The sequence below is a fragment of the Cantharellus anzutake genome (genome assembly GCF_015039405.1).
Source record: "Cantharellus anzutake strain C23 chromosome Unknown EI90scaffold_157, whole genome shotgun sequence".
In the NCBI taxonomy this organism is placed as follows: Eukaryota; Fungi; Basidiomycota; class Agaricomycetes; order Cantharellales; family Hydnaceae; genus Cantharellus; species Cantharellus anzutake.
Window position 1 is genome coordinate 86,469 of NW_024067107.1, and position 15,126 is coordinate 101,594.

The 15,126-nt window shown below is 48.0% G+C and overlaps 3 protein-coding genes across 3 annotated transcripts; all 3 read right to left on the reverse strand.

Annotated features, from left to right (window-relative positions):
• Positions 1-8,626: 8,626 nt before the first annotated feature.
• Positions 8,627-9,007, reverse strand: EI90DRAFT_2874203 (uncharacterized protein; the record flags this gene model as incomplete). The annotated part of the gene is made up of 1 exon (XM_039053868.1): positions 8,627-9,007. A coding segment is annotated over one exon (381 nt), but the record flags the coding sequence as incomplete, so codon positions are not given.
• On the reverse strand, positions 8,908-10,620 carry EI90DRAFT_478066 (uncharacterized protein). The gene is made up of 7 exons (XM_039067674.1): positions 10,282-10,620; positions 10,195-10,227; positions 9,710-10,139; positions 9,482-9,630; positions 9,290-9,428; positions 9,191-9,235; positions 8,908-9,132 (listed from the first exon to the last, which is right to left on the reverse strand). The coding sequence occupies exons 2-7, from the start codon at positions 10,215-10,217 to the stop codon at positions 9,085-9,087; spliced, it is 834 nt and encodes a 277-aa protein (XP_038908490.1). The 5' UTR covers positions 10,218-10,227; positions 10,282-10,620; the 3' UTR covers positions 8,908-9,084.
• Positions 10,621-11,650: 1,030 nt separating this feature from the next.
• EI90DRAFT_2948871 (uncharacterized protein) lies at positions 11,651-12,115 on the reverse strand (the record flags this gene model as incomplete). The annotated part of the gene is made up of 3 exons (XM_039055375.1): positions 11,651-11,713; positions 11,774-12,028; positions 12,089-12,115. Coding segments are annotated over 3 exons (345 nt in total), but the record flags the coding sequence as incomplete, so codon positions are not given.
• Positions 12,116-15,126: the final 3,011 nt, after the last annotated feature.

Here is a 15,126-nt window from a genome sequence, read left to right on the forward strand (position 1 = left end):
ATATGTGTGACTCAGTGCACCATGTCAGCAATAAGGTGCCTAGTGGCCCATCCTTGTTGCTGTGATGTTGCATTGCTACATCAACATTGTGCTCTAGTATTGGGGCTACAGGGAGCTGATTCTCTCCCCTGGAGTTCATCATGAACTGCATACAGGTTCCTGTCAGGGCACGGCCTAACCGGCTACCCTGACTCCCTATGCCGGAAGGGAGTTGCTGTAAGACGATCCGGAGAGATCCAAAGAACGCAGGTAATCTCACTTAGCTCTCACTTAGCTCCCGCTTCCTATCTTCCACCCACATGTCACCCCTTTCCCACACCTCACTTACGATTATCCAAATGAATACTTATCTTTTCATGTTGTCATTCTATTGGCTATCTCTTATCTCATTGTAGCCGCGCTCTAGTGGGTAGCGGTACCCGTGTATATAACTTCTATCTTTGCTGAGGGTGGCACCTCAGCGTTAACAACGACTAGGATTCTTGGGAACACCTTTATCATTGTGAACTGACATGCAGTCCCTGACAGTTCCTATCACTTTGCCGAGTCTTGTCCCTGTCCAGCGAAACTGATGTAATCTAACTTGCAGCACTGCTTACTAACCACACACCATGGCATTCTGCTACAGCAACTGCCTTCACCCTCCATCGCTCAACTAACATCGCATCTCATTCACACTGTTGTTGCTGACTCCCCTACTCAGGGTGATCAAAAGCTGCTGCCTTCTCATGACTTGCACAGGAACCAGTGGACCACTGCACTGAACGATACCTTTGCATCATTCTTGCAGCATGTGGTGGGTTTAGGTTGGCATGGTTTTGCATTTGGCTGAGCATCGCAAATCCATGATGACTTGGTCACCCATCCTCATCTCTGCCTCTGTCAAACCTTTCAATGGATAAATGATGGTTCACACTTTGTTCTCCAACCATTTTCACCAACACTTGGGCAATTGAAGATCTACAGCTACTCCAATGGCCTAATAATATTCCCATCAAACTTGGTCCAAGGCTCCCAGAATGTCACCTCAGACTCAACAAAAAAACACCGGGCTCCATATCGTACTACCCCCTGTGCTTCTATGGCACCAGAGGCATTGGAGACAATGGAGAAGTTGCCTCCCAATTACCCATCCTAGAAATTGAGTATCCTACTTGGGTAATGCCAACAAACCGGTGAAGACATGCAGAAAATAATAGAATCTGCGAGTTCATTCATGCTGTACATGTCCTGGTCACCCTAATGGATTTACTCTGCTGTATCGACCAGGAGTTTTCTCAATACTGCCCGCTTTTCAAAGCTCCCTTGCAGTTGATGACGCTCACACCCCTCAGCTTTTCCCACTTCCTTCTTCTGTCTGCCTGAAATACTCCATACAATGCCCACTCTGCTTTGGCTGGGATTCTTTGAGCCCCACTATTTCAGAACCCTGCCAAGCAGAAGCATGCCCAGAGCCTTTGTGTTGTGTCTCAAGAACCACAATTTCCACTGGGCATCCCACTCCTAATGCAATCCCCCTTCACCTTTTTGACAGTGTGTCACAACCTGGCATTCCCTGGAGTCAGATGACCTCCTCCCCAACCTTTTCCCATGCCCAAACACTCCCCACACACTCCACTCACTGCCTGTCACCGTCTAACCACTCCCCACAACTTCTCAACATCCCCTCCTCTGATTGTCATTGAACAACTCAGCAGTGCAGAGTGCCATGACCTCTTGTTCCTTGTTTTTCCATACCTTGTTATCTTGTGGTGAAGGTCACAGTTGACCTTCACTGTCTTAACCACGTGCTTCTTTGTTTGTTTTCCTCTTTCTTTTCTCCACCTGCAATCTCCACGAGATCTGGCGACTTACTTTCTATTCAGTTCTCTAGCACTTATATACAGCTTGTAACTATTGCTTGTACAGTAGTTCGAAATCAACTAGAATTCCCCCCTTAGCTTACCTCTGTCCCCCATAAGACCCCTGCCATCTGAAGTATCGGGACCACATCAAGAACAAGGCGCAACGCTCCTTCCTGAGTTGTTGAAGCCGAAATCCCAGCCCACTTGCCTAAGTAACCTTGGCCCCAAGATCAGTGAGGGTAACCCTTGCTAAAGCTCAGTCATGAGTAGGATGCCTATATCCTCAACAGCCAATGTTCAGTCACTGATGGCTATCATCAGTGAGACTTTGCACCGTTCTGACACAATGACATGCACTACTTCAACTACTTGATTTAGAGACATCCAGAATCATCATCACTGGGGAAATAATGCCATGTTTATTTGACATAAGTAGTGCAGGGTTAACAGCTCAGCTGCCCAATAGCAAGGAAAACATCATGAGGCTTTGATCTGTGTCAGAGACAGGCAGAAGACAGACAGATTTCTGTCTGAGTCAAGGTCGGAGTTTTTGCAGAGGTCTGTTGGAGTGTGCATGTGCAGATATGTGGGTGGAAATATGCAGCGCATCTGGAAGCGGGGTTCAAGGTTGGCAGAGTGGGATCATGGCCTCAGCGACTCAAGTGGAGCGCTGTGCCCTGAGCTTGATGTCTGGGGGAGATCCCATATTTACAGATTGACACTTACAGCAGACTTCAAACAACACTTGCAGGCGGAGCAGACCTGTAGGAGGGGCACAGACTCAGAGGGGGGGAAGCCCCCTTTGCAGAAGGAGGGACTCAGACCAGAACAGGGGGGGTACTCTAGTTGATTTCAGACTGAGGTCCCTGAAAGTATTTACAGGATATAAATAGGCAGGAGGAAAACGGGGGGGGGGGCCGGTCAGTCTGGTGCAGCCCGGCATGGAAATGAGTGGGGATTGTCAAACTGAATAAAGACAAGAGCCCGGGAAATGGGAGGCAATGAACTAAAGCAAAAGCAGATCAAGTGCCAATATTGACAGGTAATAAGAAGTGCATCAGCACATGGATTTGGCAAGTTAAGCAAATGTCAGAGACCAGATGCGGGATGAGGGAGACGTCCCTGTGGTGGAGGGCTTTGGCCTCAGTGACTTAGACCAGGAGTGCTGTGCCTAGTTACACATCTGTGCCCTAATTTACTATCTGGCAACGAGAACTAGAAGGGGGATAACTCTAGTTGATTTTATCACTAGGGTGTAACCTATCTACAAGTTATGTATATATAGTTACATGGGGGGAGTGGAGCTAACGGGGTTACATGTTAGCTGACTGAATATTACCGATGAGTTGGGTTACAGGTTTAGTGGATTGATGGGCTATAACTGTCAGGGACGGTACAGGAGAGGCAGGGGTAGCGGCATAGCCCCCAGTGCTAGTGGCCTGGGTGGTGGCAGAGTAGTGGGAATGTATAGCGAATGGCCCCCACTCAGGCTCGTGTCCCTGTCTGGCTTCTTAGGCTGAAGCAGTAGTGATTGTTATTAGGATGAAAGACTAAACTAAACTAAAGTAAGACACTTGCCTGAAGCAGTAGTGAGAAGAAGGCTGCTTCTTTGGTTCTGCTTCGGCTTGGTTTATATACAGGTGGGAACAGGTCACGTGGGGGGTGCCATGTCAGCCCAGGTGGAGCTGGGTTATCATGGATGGCTCCGCGGGCAATCCCGAGTGTCAGAGGGGAGAAGTACAAGTGAATATGCACAGCATATCTGGCAGTGCAGTATCCATGCGGAGTACTCAGCGCCAGATGCGTCCATGCTACATGGGTAAGGGGAGAGGTCGTCCATATAAAGAAAGAAAGGAAAGAAGAGAGGGAAAGAAGGAAGACAAAGGAGAAAGGGAAAGAGGGAGAAGAAGGAAAGAGGAGCAACAGGAGGGTGCGGCGTGGAGTGGAGCAGCGTGCCCTGACAATAACCCAGAAATGGAAAGGAGGGATCAGCCCAAAGGTAGGCTTGCAGGGCAAGCAACTAAATTTCCCAGTGGAGGCAGGAGTGCACTAGCAGACGTCAGAGCTGTCTGGAGGCCTTCAGGGCTCCGTACTTAGGGAGGCATAGGTAATGTATTGGATTGAGGGGGTGGTGACCATCAGGGGAGTTGGAGGTGGTTGCAGAATCCAGAGGCTCCAAGGTTAGTGATGAAGGAGTGGTGATCCAGAAGGAATGGAGGTAGTGGAGGGTGATGGCCATGGATGGATATGACAGTGAATGAATAGATGAACAATATAGGCACTCAGCAAGGAATGAATGGTATGCTGCCAAGTGACAAAAATGGCCAGAGGGGAAAAGCAGAGGTCAGTGCATGGTACCAATACAGTCTGCAAATAAGCAGGATCAGTGCGGTGCTGACATGAGTCCACAAAGCAGAGATCCTGTTATAGAGCATGTAATTGTCCAGAAGCGGAGCAGGGACTCAGGAAGGAGGGACCTTGACCTCAGCAACTCAAGTGGAGCGCTGTGCCGTTGGTTTGTTGTCTAAGGTGGTCCTTAATTTCAGGTTAGCAGGGGGAGTCTCTTGGGGGGACAATCCAGTCGATTCTGGTTCTCTAGTCATCAATTTCAGACTAGGGGTACAGGAAACTATGTACAGAGTGTATATATAATAATACAGGAGTGGAGTCAGAGGACAAAGGGAACTGGAAGGAGACAAAGGGGGACTGGATGAGGGAACAACCCCAAGGGTCAAGGGTTGGAACTCTATGGTGCTTCCCAAAAGGGCAAGGCCAAGAGGGGAAGGAGTGGAGTGGGTTGTGGGGAATGACAGCTGACTAATGTGGAAAGGAAGCAGCCATCTAAATAAGGAAGAAGCAACAAGAGGATTAAATGACACCATACAGTAGAGACTGCAGGGTCTGGAGTTGGAAGTCAAAGTCCAGAATATTGGCTTGACATAATAAATAAGGAATACAAGGAGATAAGATGGAGGAGGAGGTCAAAGTCCAGGGGCAGAGATGTGACCAGAGTTCTGGAGGTGGAGGTGCAATGGGGTTCCAGTACAGGAGTCTGGAGCTGGAGGTGTGGAGCATCACAAGCTCTGGTCTGGAAGGTACAAGGTTGGGATCAGACCCGGAGTAACCAGAGTCAGACCGGAGGTAGTATTGGATGTTGTGTTGGAGCCAGAGGTAGAGTGGGCTCTCAACAACCAACAGGGGGAGGAGGTGGTGGAGGATGTGGAGTTCTGGAGGAGGAGGAGGTCCAGAATCAGGAGTGGAGGTCCAGAGTTGTATGCATATGACAGATCTGTCAGTACTGTCACAAGGACAGCATGATGACCAGCAGAGGTCCTGAGGGGAGTGGGAGTTTTGACCTGACCACAGGGTGTGGAGGGCAACCAGAAGCATCAGAGGTGCAGGGGTGGGTGGAGGTACAGATGTGGGCAGAGGTCCAGATGTGGGTAGAGGTCTGGATGCAGTGCATAGCTGTGACCACATAGCGGAGTGATGGGTGTGGTTCAGATGGAGATGAGACAAGAGGAACTAGAGGGACTGGATCCCAGGAGCGCCAAGGGCTCGGGAACTGGAGGTAAGGTCGGAATGCTGGCAAGGTCCGGGGTCGGATTGTTGACCAAGTCTCCCTCGATAGGCCAGGGGGCCAGACATTGGGTTGGGGGCTGGTTAGGATGGGTTTCGGGTTGGTGGATTCACCTATTGGCATTGGTTCACTGCTGACAGAGCCCTGGGATTTGTCGGTCATGACAATCTGGAATAAAATCATTGAAAATGGGTCATCTTGAAGTATCATTAAAGACCAATGATGAGGGTGATGATAGGGGAAGAAGCCCAGAGGCTATCGGAGGAATAACTGATGGGAATTGAGGAAATTAATAGAGGGATAGGATGGGTTGGAAATCAAACCAAATTCTTATTTCTTTAGCCCCCAGGTATTTCTACCCAGTCCTCTGCTCCTGTTGCTTCAGCAAGCAGTCTATGGTCTGCAAGCCAACCATCCAGAATAACAAGAGCATGTTGAGTTTTTTCAATGATAGTTGTACAGGGGCACTACACTTGCAAAGCTGGGAATGTTTTCATGTTCTGCGATTCATCCTTTTCATGCACAGAGCCAGGAGCTGGTTAGATCTTTCCAAATAGTATCAATCCCAAGGTAGCAGTGTGTCTGACATAGTAAGGTCAAATAATTATCAAACAATCAAATACAGAGGAAAGGATGGACCATTGTGCACTAAATAACTTGGCTAATATCGACAACAATAGGGACTCTCATCTTGCCCTGAACCAGGAACCGAGTTCCATCTTTGCTGGCCTGAGGGAGGTATACCAAGCTGTCATCCTCAACACCTCGATGAGCATGGATCAGTCGATCACCATACCAGGCTTCTCCATTGCTAGCAAAGTGTGTGATTGGGTGGTATTCATCTGGGAGGATGAGTTCGATCTTTCCATTCAGCCAGATCTGCGGTGGATCAAGGGAGGGTGAATTTAACAAGACTCCTCTTGCTGCTGCCGAGTAGACTTCAAAGGGCATGTTGCTGTCCCCCATGCTTGGTGAGAGGTCGTAAAAAGGACACAGCAGCCAGGACTCATCCAAGTCATGCTCGGAAGTTGGTTCAGAAGTCTGTACAGAAGGTGTCTCCTCTTCCTGGGTCAAGAGAGTGGAGGGCTGATGGGATGTGGAGTTAGGAATGAGATATGAGCAAGGAGGCACAACACTGGTGTTAATTATCCAAGTCCTGAAATCTTGTACATGAAATCGAGCAATCAACTCGCATGAATCTGTTGACCAGACAAAAGCATTGCTCCTATCATAAGCGCCAACATATCGACCTCTAGGAGAAAATCCGACCATGTGACGTGAAGGAAAGGATGGATTAGAATGGTGTTGGAGAGACTGGGCAGTGGGCAGAAGGGAAGGAGTGGAAAGAGGAGATGCGAGAAGTTGGATAGAGGGGTCATCCGGAGTACACAAGAGTGTCACCTTCTCATACCAGTTCTCTTCGGGATTTCGCAGAACTCGCACAATTAAAGCTCCTGCATCCGATACTGCAGTTATAGCAGGGTAATGGCTCCTGGGGAGAGTACCCAACTTCGAATGTGTACCATCACCGAGAATGACAATGTTTCCTTCAGTGTCCTCAGTGGCAAGGCGAACGTTGCCGATGATGAATTCGATCCAAATGGGAGGATTGGGAGGGATGCTTTGGAATCGATAAATCGTGCATTGATCATCAATGCTAGCTACCTCAATGATTCCACTTCCGAATCCGAGTGCAACGTAACAACCATCTCTCGAGAGCGCTGCACAGGTGACAATGCCACTGCAAATGTCATTGTCAAGAAGTTCGGCTTCATAATTGACCTCCTTGTTGTTCCCTTCATCAACCTTCTTTGGCTCGCTCAACTTTGCATTCATCACCTTTCGAGCCCCGAGTGCATCCTTGCTTAGGGGAATAAAGTGACCAGCAAACTCGCCATCGACACTGAAGACTCGAACTGGATCCGAGAGATGCCCATACAGTCTGTAAAGTCGTGAGGATGATGGAGTAAATGGAAGGCTAGATCGATAATAATGCCAAGGAGTAGGTTCGCCGAGAATGTAGTTGCCATACCCGAATGAAGCTTCAGCTTCTTTCAAGAGTTTCATTGATTTGTGATTCTGAGTACAACAGTGACGTTACAACATCTTAAACATTCAGAATACAATTGGTTTAGAAAGCACTCACATGGAAGTGATGCCAACCAGGCTGACACACTGATTCCGCTGCACCCCACACCATCGAGCAGAATGAGAATAAGTTCTGTTCAAGGAATTGTTGAAATTCTCGCTGCAATTCATTAGACTCTGGTGAAAAGAGTAGCCAAGGGTCCAAATGTCCGAACAAATTTTGGAATGCATATCGGACGTGCGAAGGTTGCTTCTTGCTCAAAGAATGCTGCCACCTCTTTTCATCACCCAAGGGATGTTCGGTGGGGATGTCGGACCCGTTCCTTGTAATGGCATCATTCACAAATCGAAGGAGTCGTAATCCGAGGAAATATCCATTTTTGTCGCTGATAAAGAAGAGTTTGTCTTGTTTCTTGCCGATTGGGACTCCGGCAATGAATTCCTTCACTGTCGCATGGTAGAATTTGACACCCTTTCCACGGTCCGAGGGAAGATCGACTATTGAGCTAATAGGTCTGAGTGTTGAGCAGACTTCATCCTCAGGAAGTCCAGTGAGCTGCGATATGTCATACACGCTGAGTTGCCACTTTGCCACAATAATTGTTCCGACGACTTCCTGGTAATTCCTTATCACCCATGGACGAATGCTTGAGGAATGGGACATATAAGCTCGTCTCATTAATCGCAAATACTCTGAGTTGAGATCTTTGGGTGCATCCGTGAGATCGAGAAAGTATTCAAACTCCGATTTTAGGGCAGAACCACTGTGAGCCTGCATGCGGACCTCGCGTATCCGGATTGAGGCTATAATCGGTAGTTCACGGCAAGCTGAGGTAAACGAATCAAGGTCCATGTTGGACGGTTTCCAAGGCGAGTCTCTGATACAATCTTGAAGCCCTTCCTCAACCATGCGACGGATGGTGTAGAAGTTCTCATCCCATGCAATCTTGTTCACATCCACGCCAGCGACCACAATCGGCTGCTCCTGTGTTTTGGCCTGTGCCCAAGCCGAGACAACTTGCGGTTCAGGACGACAGCTGACTAGTATGGCAAAGGTCGAAGGCAGCTCATCAAGCAGAAGTATGAGTTTCATCAAGGATCTGAGTGACTCTGGGTCGCCACACTCATCTAGTCCATCTAGGACGATCACAAAGCGATCCTCCCTCGAAGACAAGATAGCCCTGAGTTCATGCATCGGGTTGATAACCCAAGCTTTCATCTCCTTTTCTGCAGCAGAGCCCTGAAGACCTTTCAACGAAGCAGGCTGCCGAAGTTGCTTGATGAGCAGACTCTTGTACTCAGCATTGAAAGCCGCAAGTTGCAGAGCAAGGGTGGAGGGAAAGCGTTCAATCGAATCAAGTCCCGTTCCCTTTCGGTTCTTGTCCCAGAAAAAAGACGCTGCAAGGTTGTCCTGGCTATCAAGGATGGAGGCTACGTGGATCGATATCGCAGTTTTCCCAGTTCCGGGTGAACCACGCAGCCAGACAAATCGGCTCCTAGGCGCTCTCAGGTGATTGAAAACTGAGCTACAAATTTCCCTCCGCGTGGTTTCCAGACATTCTGACTTGCTCTTCACACGGTGATACTCGGCATCGGCTTTGGGGAGTTTCGAGAGCTCGTCTGAAAATGGCAATGAGTTAAGGAATCTGGAATCAAGCAAACAAGACGAACTATTCACAGATGCTCGTATCGTGTTGAGGAGGTTTAGAGTGGTTGCCATCGTCTGCAGTGGACACCTTGGTCAAAATGTAATGATGTGAACATGGATCCAACAAACCGCAAAACGCGAGAGCGCACTAGCGATACAAGCCTTCACATTGCTTATTTCCCTAGCTATGTCGGCCCCTAAGACCACTCTCATAGTGATCTTTCGACTCGCAAGCATTTGAATCTGCTTAATCTGCTCTTCTAGGTCCCTGTTGGTAAAGCTTAAGATTAAAAGAGCGGTCCACTAAGTATATTTACGAACGAGTGAAAGTCTTCAACGAGCAGAATCACTTCAGGCGGGATCTCGCTTGTTTGGCTGGTCCACATTTGAAGCGGCTGTAGGATGGTCTTGTAGGCTTTTTGGAATTCTCCATTTAATTCTTTGAGATTTGTGTCATTGCCATCGAGAGTCTGTATGGAGATCGGGAGGGGATAGAGGGAACATGGGAAATGTATCATCATCGATCACAAAACCGGAGGGTTGGCTGACCTCATAAACCTGCAACCATGTCAAAAGCAGGTTCGGGATCTCATCGAGTTTTGGGATTGGGGAAAATTTGAGAACAAAAGCCGCAGTCTGGAGCATTAGTCTTGTGGCACCGATGATTGTTTTCTTCCGATCACTGCCTGAGCTAGACGGTGGTATGTTCAGGTTGATGCCTTCACGTTCCACACGTTCCAGTCGTGCGGAGATGCTTCTGCTACCGTCAAGAGCGACATGTGTGTTGAGTGATGAACGAGGATCGTTGAAATCCAATTCAGGGGTAAGAGGGGACGAAGGCCCTGGATAGCCAGCCGGAGGCCGAGAGGGTGCAGTTGGCTTGGATGATCCAACATCGGATATGCTCAATTTGCCACGATTGGGGCTTAACTTCCTACTCCCCCGAACCAAACGGCGCGGATACTTGTGCTGACGGCCTCTAGTGGGTCAGATTCAGGATTGAGGACAAGCGATTCGGATCACTAAAAGCTAACCCAGGTTCAAACCCGTCAACCATCCTGCCACCCCTAGTAGGACAAATTTCAGGATTGGGAACAAACAAATCGGCGACTGCGGATCACTAAAAGCTAACCCAGGTAGGAAAGGATCGACCTCCTCCTCCACGTCGAAAGACCTGCTAGACCCTTGCCAACGCTTTTTCTTGCTAAATATTCGGTTCCACATGGCAGTCAGCACACGTGTAGCGTATGGAACACAAAGGAGGTGTGCCAGGCACGCTCACATGACGTGTATGTAAAGCGTTACTGCTTACATAACCCCTTCCCCTCTGTATACTAGTAGGGTCGGCAAACCGGTAAGTTACTCATTCCGACGGTAGGTCACGCCGCGCAGCGCCGGAAAAATTTACCGACGGTTGACAATTAGCCCTAAAGTTCTACCGACGGACATCGTAAGCTGGGTAGTAATGGGAAGATATACAACCGAGCTCTGTCGTACCCCCCACTGTACTTATCATTTCATTGACTTCGAAATTTAATAATTCCTTGCATCCATTCGTGCTGCGCACCTGTACTTGTCATTCCACCGACCCCGAAATTTAAATAACTAGACTGATGTGTGCGTTCAGCTATGATTGTGAAAACCTTTTGGTTGTTTATTAACATCAAGCCGCTATGTACATTCATTCGGGAGTTCACGGCCCTTGGTGGAGGTGCTGACACTGTGGAACCAGGCCCGACGAACTCGACACTGGATAAATTGACCACAGCATTACCTAGTATTACCTGACGACAAACAAGGCTATCTGGTTGGTGGACAAAATTACGGTTGCCGAGCAGGGCCAGGTCAAACGTTCACATCAAGGTCTTAAGTCACGTGACCCAGACATTTTTGAGCTCACCGCTACGCGTGTTTAATGGCTTCGGCGCTGTTGAAAACACAGTAGGCATCACATCAGACTCATACCCAGTCGTTTTCACTCCGTGGACATGCACACGGCACTGCAATGTGGAAATGTGACTACGTGGCTTTTGGGTTCAATGTAAAGTCACGTTCTGCTTTCAATACAAAGAGTCACATGCTACTCCGACAATTTGCGCGCGAACACTTCGACTGGTACACATTGGTAGTAGCAGCACACTTAGGTATTTGACGCAATCTCAGAAAACAATTCTGATCCTCATGTGAAACGTCGCGCGCAAATTGTCGGAGTAGCATGTGACTCTTTGTATTGAAAGCAGAACGTGACTTTACATTGAACCCAAAAGCCACGTAGTCACATTTCCACATTGCAGTGCCGTGCGCGTGTCCACGGAGTGAAAACGACTGGGTACGAGTCTGATGTGATGCCTACTGTGTTTTCAACAGCGCCGAAGCTGTTAAACACGCATAGCGGTGAGCTCAAAAAACGTCTAGGTCACGTGACTTAAGACCTTGATGCGAACATTTGACCTGGCCCTGCTCGGCAACCGTACAAAATGGACTCCAATATCAATCGCTCATCAGAGCCAGAACGATGTGGGAAACGCGAAGTTGGCGTAAATCCATGTAAGTCTGAAGAAAACCAATGAGTCAATCTCGTACCCACGAGAAGAAAGCCCAAAGTTGACCCACCTGACCGCAGCCAACAAACAAAATAGGCTGTCCCATCACGTATGTCATCGATAATGCAGCACCAACTTTGTCATTGACTGTATCCCACTTCGTAATGAGCATTCCATCAATTCCACGGCCTTTCCCTGCCCCCGACGAAGCTGCAGAGTAGTTTTTCAAAGCGCTATTGAATTTCTGGAGTTGATTGACTGCTTCGTTGCCTACGTGGGCCTTGCCCACAAAAATAACATTGTCCGGGTTATTGGTTGAGACGAGCTAATCAAGCGGAGGCAAGGTGAGTTTGAAGTTACGAGCTAGCACTTCCTGTATTCAGACCTTTGCTAAAGCCTTCATCAGGGGCTTTCAGGGGAAGGAAAACATCAGTTAATGGACTGAACACATATGCCATAGAATGTAAATTCACCTCGTTATCCTGCATATGCCCGGCTGTATCAATGAGCACCACATCAAACCCTCATCCCATAGCTGATACAACATATCATCCTCAGCGAAACCATCCTCAGCGAGTCACCGTGTGGGCTCACCATATGTAATAGCTTCCTTCGCAATCCCCACCACATCCTTTCCATACCCTTTCTCATACAGTTCAATTGTTCCCTTCTCCCTATCCTCATCCTTAACAAGCAGCCCCAAATTCCTCACATGGACTCTAAGCTGTTCAACCGCTCCACTTCTAAATGTATCGCATGCAGCAATCAATACTTTTAACTGATTCTGTAATAACCAGAAGCAAATCTTGATGATGCTGTTTGATGTTAATGGCACGTGCTGACCGTTGACCTTGCCATGACCATGTTTGTAGATCAAGTTGCGAACTGACTTGAGGTTGGGTTCACTGATAAAGCATCACACATAATGAAAATATGAAGTGCTTAACACAAACCATGCTTACCCATATGTAATGAATGGTTCTATCAGTTGCAGCATGTTCTGGGTTGCTGTCAGAGACTGGAATATTGTCAGAGTCGGAATACTGTCAGAGTTGGGCAGACTGTCAGAAAACAGACTGAAGATGGATGGTTTCTGTCTGAGTTGAGGTCGGAGGTGATGCAGAGGTCTGTTGGAGCGCGCGGATATGCAGGCGGAAATATGCAGCGCATCTAGAAGCGCTGTTCAAGGTTAGCAGAGTGGGATCATGACCTCAGTGACTCAGGTGGAGTGCTGTGCCCTGAGCTTGACATTTGGGGGAGATCCCGTATTTACAGACTGACACTTACAGTGGACTTCAAACAAGACTTGCAGGTGGAGTGGACCTGTAGGAGGAGCGTGGACTCCACGAGCATGGACTCAGAAGGGGGGAAGCCCCTTTGCAGAAGGAGGGACTCAGACCAGACAGGGGGGGTACTCTAGTTGATTTCAGACTGAGGTCCCTGAAAGTATTTACAAGGTATAAGTAGGTAAGAGAAATCAAAAGAGGGACCAGCCAGTCCAGTGTGGAAATAAGCGGAAATGAGCAGGGACTTGTCAAACTAAACCAAGGACAAGAACCCAGGAAATGGGAGGCAAGGAATGAATAAAGTCAAAGCAGATCAAGTACCAATATTGACAGATTAAATGAATGAATAGGAAAGTGCAATAGCACACAGATCAAGTGCCAATAGTGGCAAGTTAAGCAAATGAAATGGGTGAACATAATAGGCACTCAGCAAGGAATGAATGAATGCTGCCGAGTGGCAAAAGGCCAAAGGAAAAGCGGGGTTGGCACATGGCACCGACACAAGTCCACGAAATGGGATGCAGGAATCAGTGCAGCGCTGATAAGTCTGCAACAGAGGGTGGTCCATCAGTGCTGTCACAAATGAGGACAGCATGATGGCCAGCAAAGGTATGGAGGGGAGTGGTGACCTGACTACAGGGTGTGGAGGTCAACCAGGAGTGGCAGGGGTGCAGAGGTGGGCAGAGGTCTGGATGTGAAAGATGTGTGGAATATGGAAGATGCAAAATATGCGGAGGATGCGGAGGCAGGGATGTGAGACTGAGTTGCACTATAGGTCTAGGAGGAACCAGAGGGACTGGATGCCAGGAGCACCAAAGGCTCGGGAACTGGAAGTGAAGTCGGAATGCCAGCAGGGTCTAGGGTCTGATTGTTGGCAAAGTCTTGCTTGATAGGGCAGGGGGCCAGACATTGGATTGAGGGCTGGTTGGATCAGGTTTTGGGTCAGCAGATTTGCCTATCAGCATTGATTCGCCGCTGATGGAGCCCTGGGATTTGTCGGTTGTGACAGTTGCCTTGTTGACTTTGATGAAAACACCATTGTTGATTTGGCAAAGACGGAAGAGCTGAAGCATTTTTTTTGGGTTTGGGAGCTATTTGTTTATACTGAGTGTGGAATGTTAGATTTGAAGGCAGTAAACAGTTCCTGAGTATGTCGTACATGGTCATGCTGTTGTAACATTGGAGCAGGAAGGCATCGATAGGAGTGGTACATTGCCAGGCCAGGGCGCTTAGTGTGCTAGATGCTCACACGCTGGGTGATCCCTGAGCAACTGGTGTTTGAGTGTTTGTACATGTATGCTGAAGAAAGAAAGGCCATCATAGACAAAAAAAGGCATGGGGGTGAAGGAGGGTAGTGCAGAAATTGTGTTAAACCCTGCAAGCGACTGCCACGTATAAGCGCTATCCATGTCGTTGTACCCATGTGCAGTGCCAGCTCAGATACCCGTTTCCATGATTAGAAAACCCCTTTTATTCATGCGACAACTCGATACGGATTTGACATCTAAAAATAGTGCTAATTCGTACGATTCTGACGATACCAAGAACGTCCCAATCGGAGGAGATTTGACGGAGTTCCATGTTGGGCAAGTTAGGCATGGGCATGTGCGGGCATGGGAATCTCAAGCAGCAACCCAGAATTCCTGCCTCACTTGTTCCCACAGCGTCTAGTAAATTGGTAAAAATGCTCATTGGCTGCGTGAGAGTTATCTCCGGCTTCATTTCCAATTTTGGCCTTTAATTCCATAAATCCGTTGAGATATTGCTTATTTCCTTATATTTTCATATTTTTGCATCATTTCAGTTATTGATCATTATGCTTTTATTGATACTGTTACCCTTTTTTTATTATTTCGCCTAATAAGGTATGCAGGTGCCATATGGTACCAATATTCACCATCAATCATTTCTAAAAATAATTGTTCCTTATATCCTGTACATACCGGATTTTGGAAAGGAAGTTCTCCCCTCCCCCAAAATTCTCTAAGGTGCTAGGATGCGCTAGAGTGGGTGTGAGTGAGTGGATTCCAACAGTAGGAATAAGGGCAACAATCTAGCCTGCAATGAGTGGGTAGTGGATTTGTTGAGCCTGGACCTTGCAGAAATCCCAGAGAACTCACCATGGAGTTAAGGATCG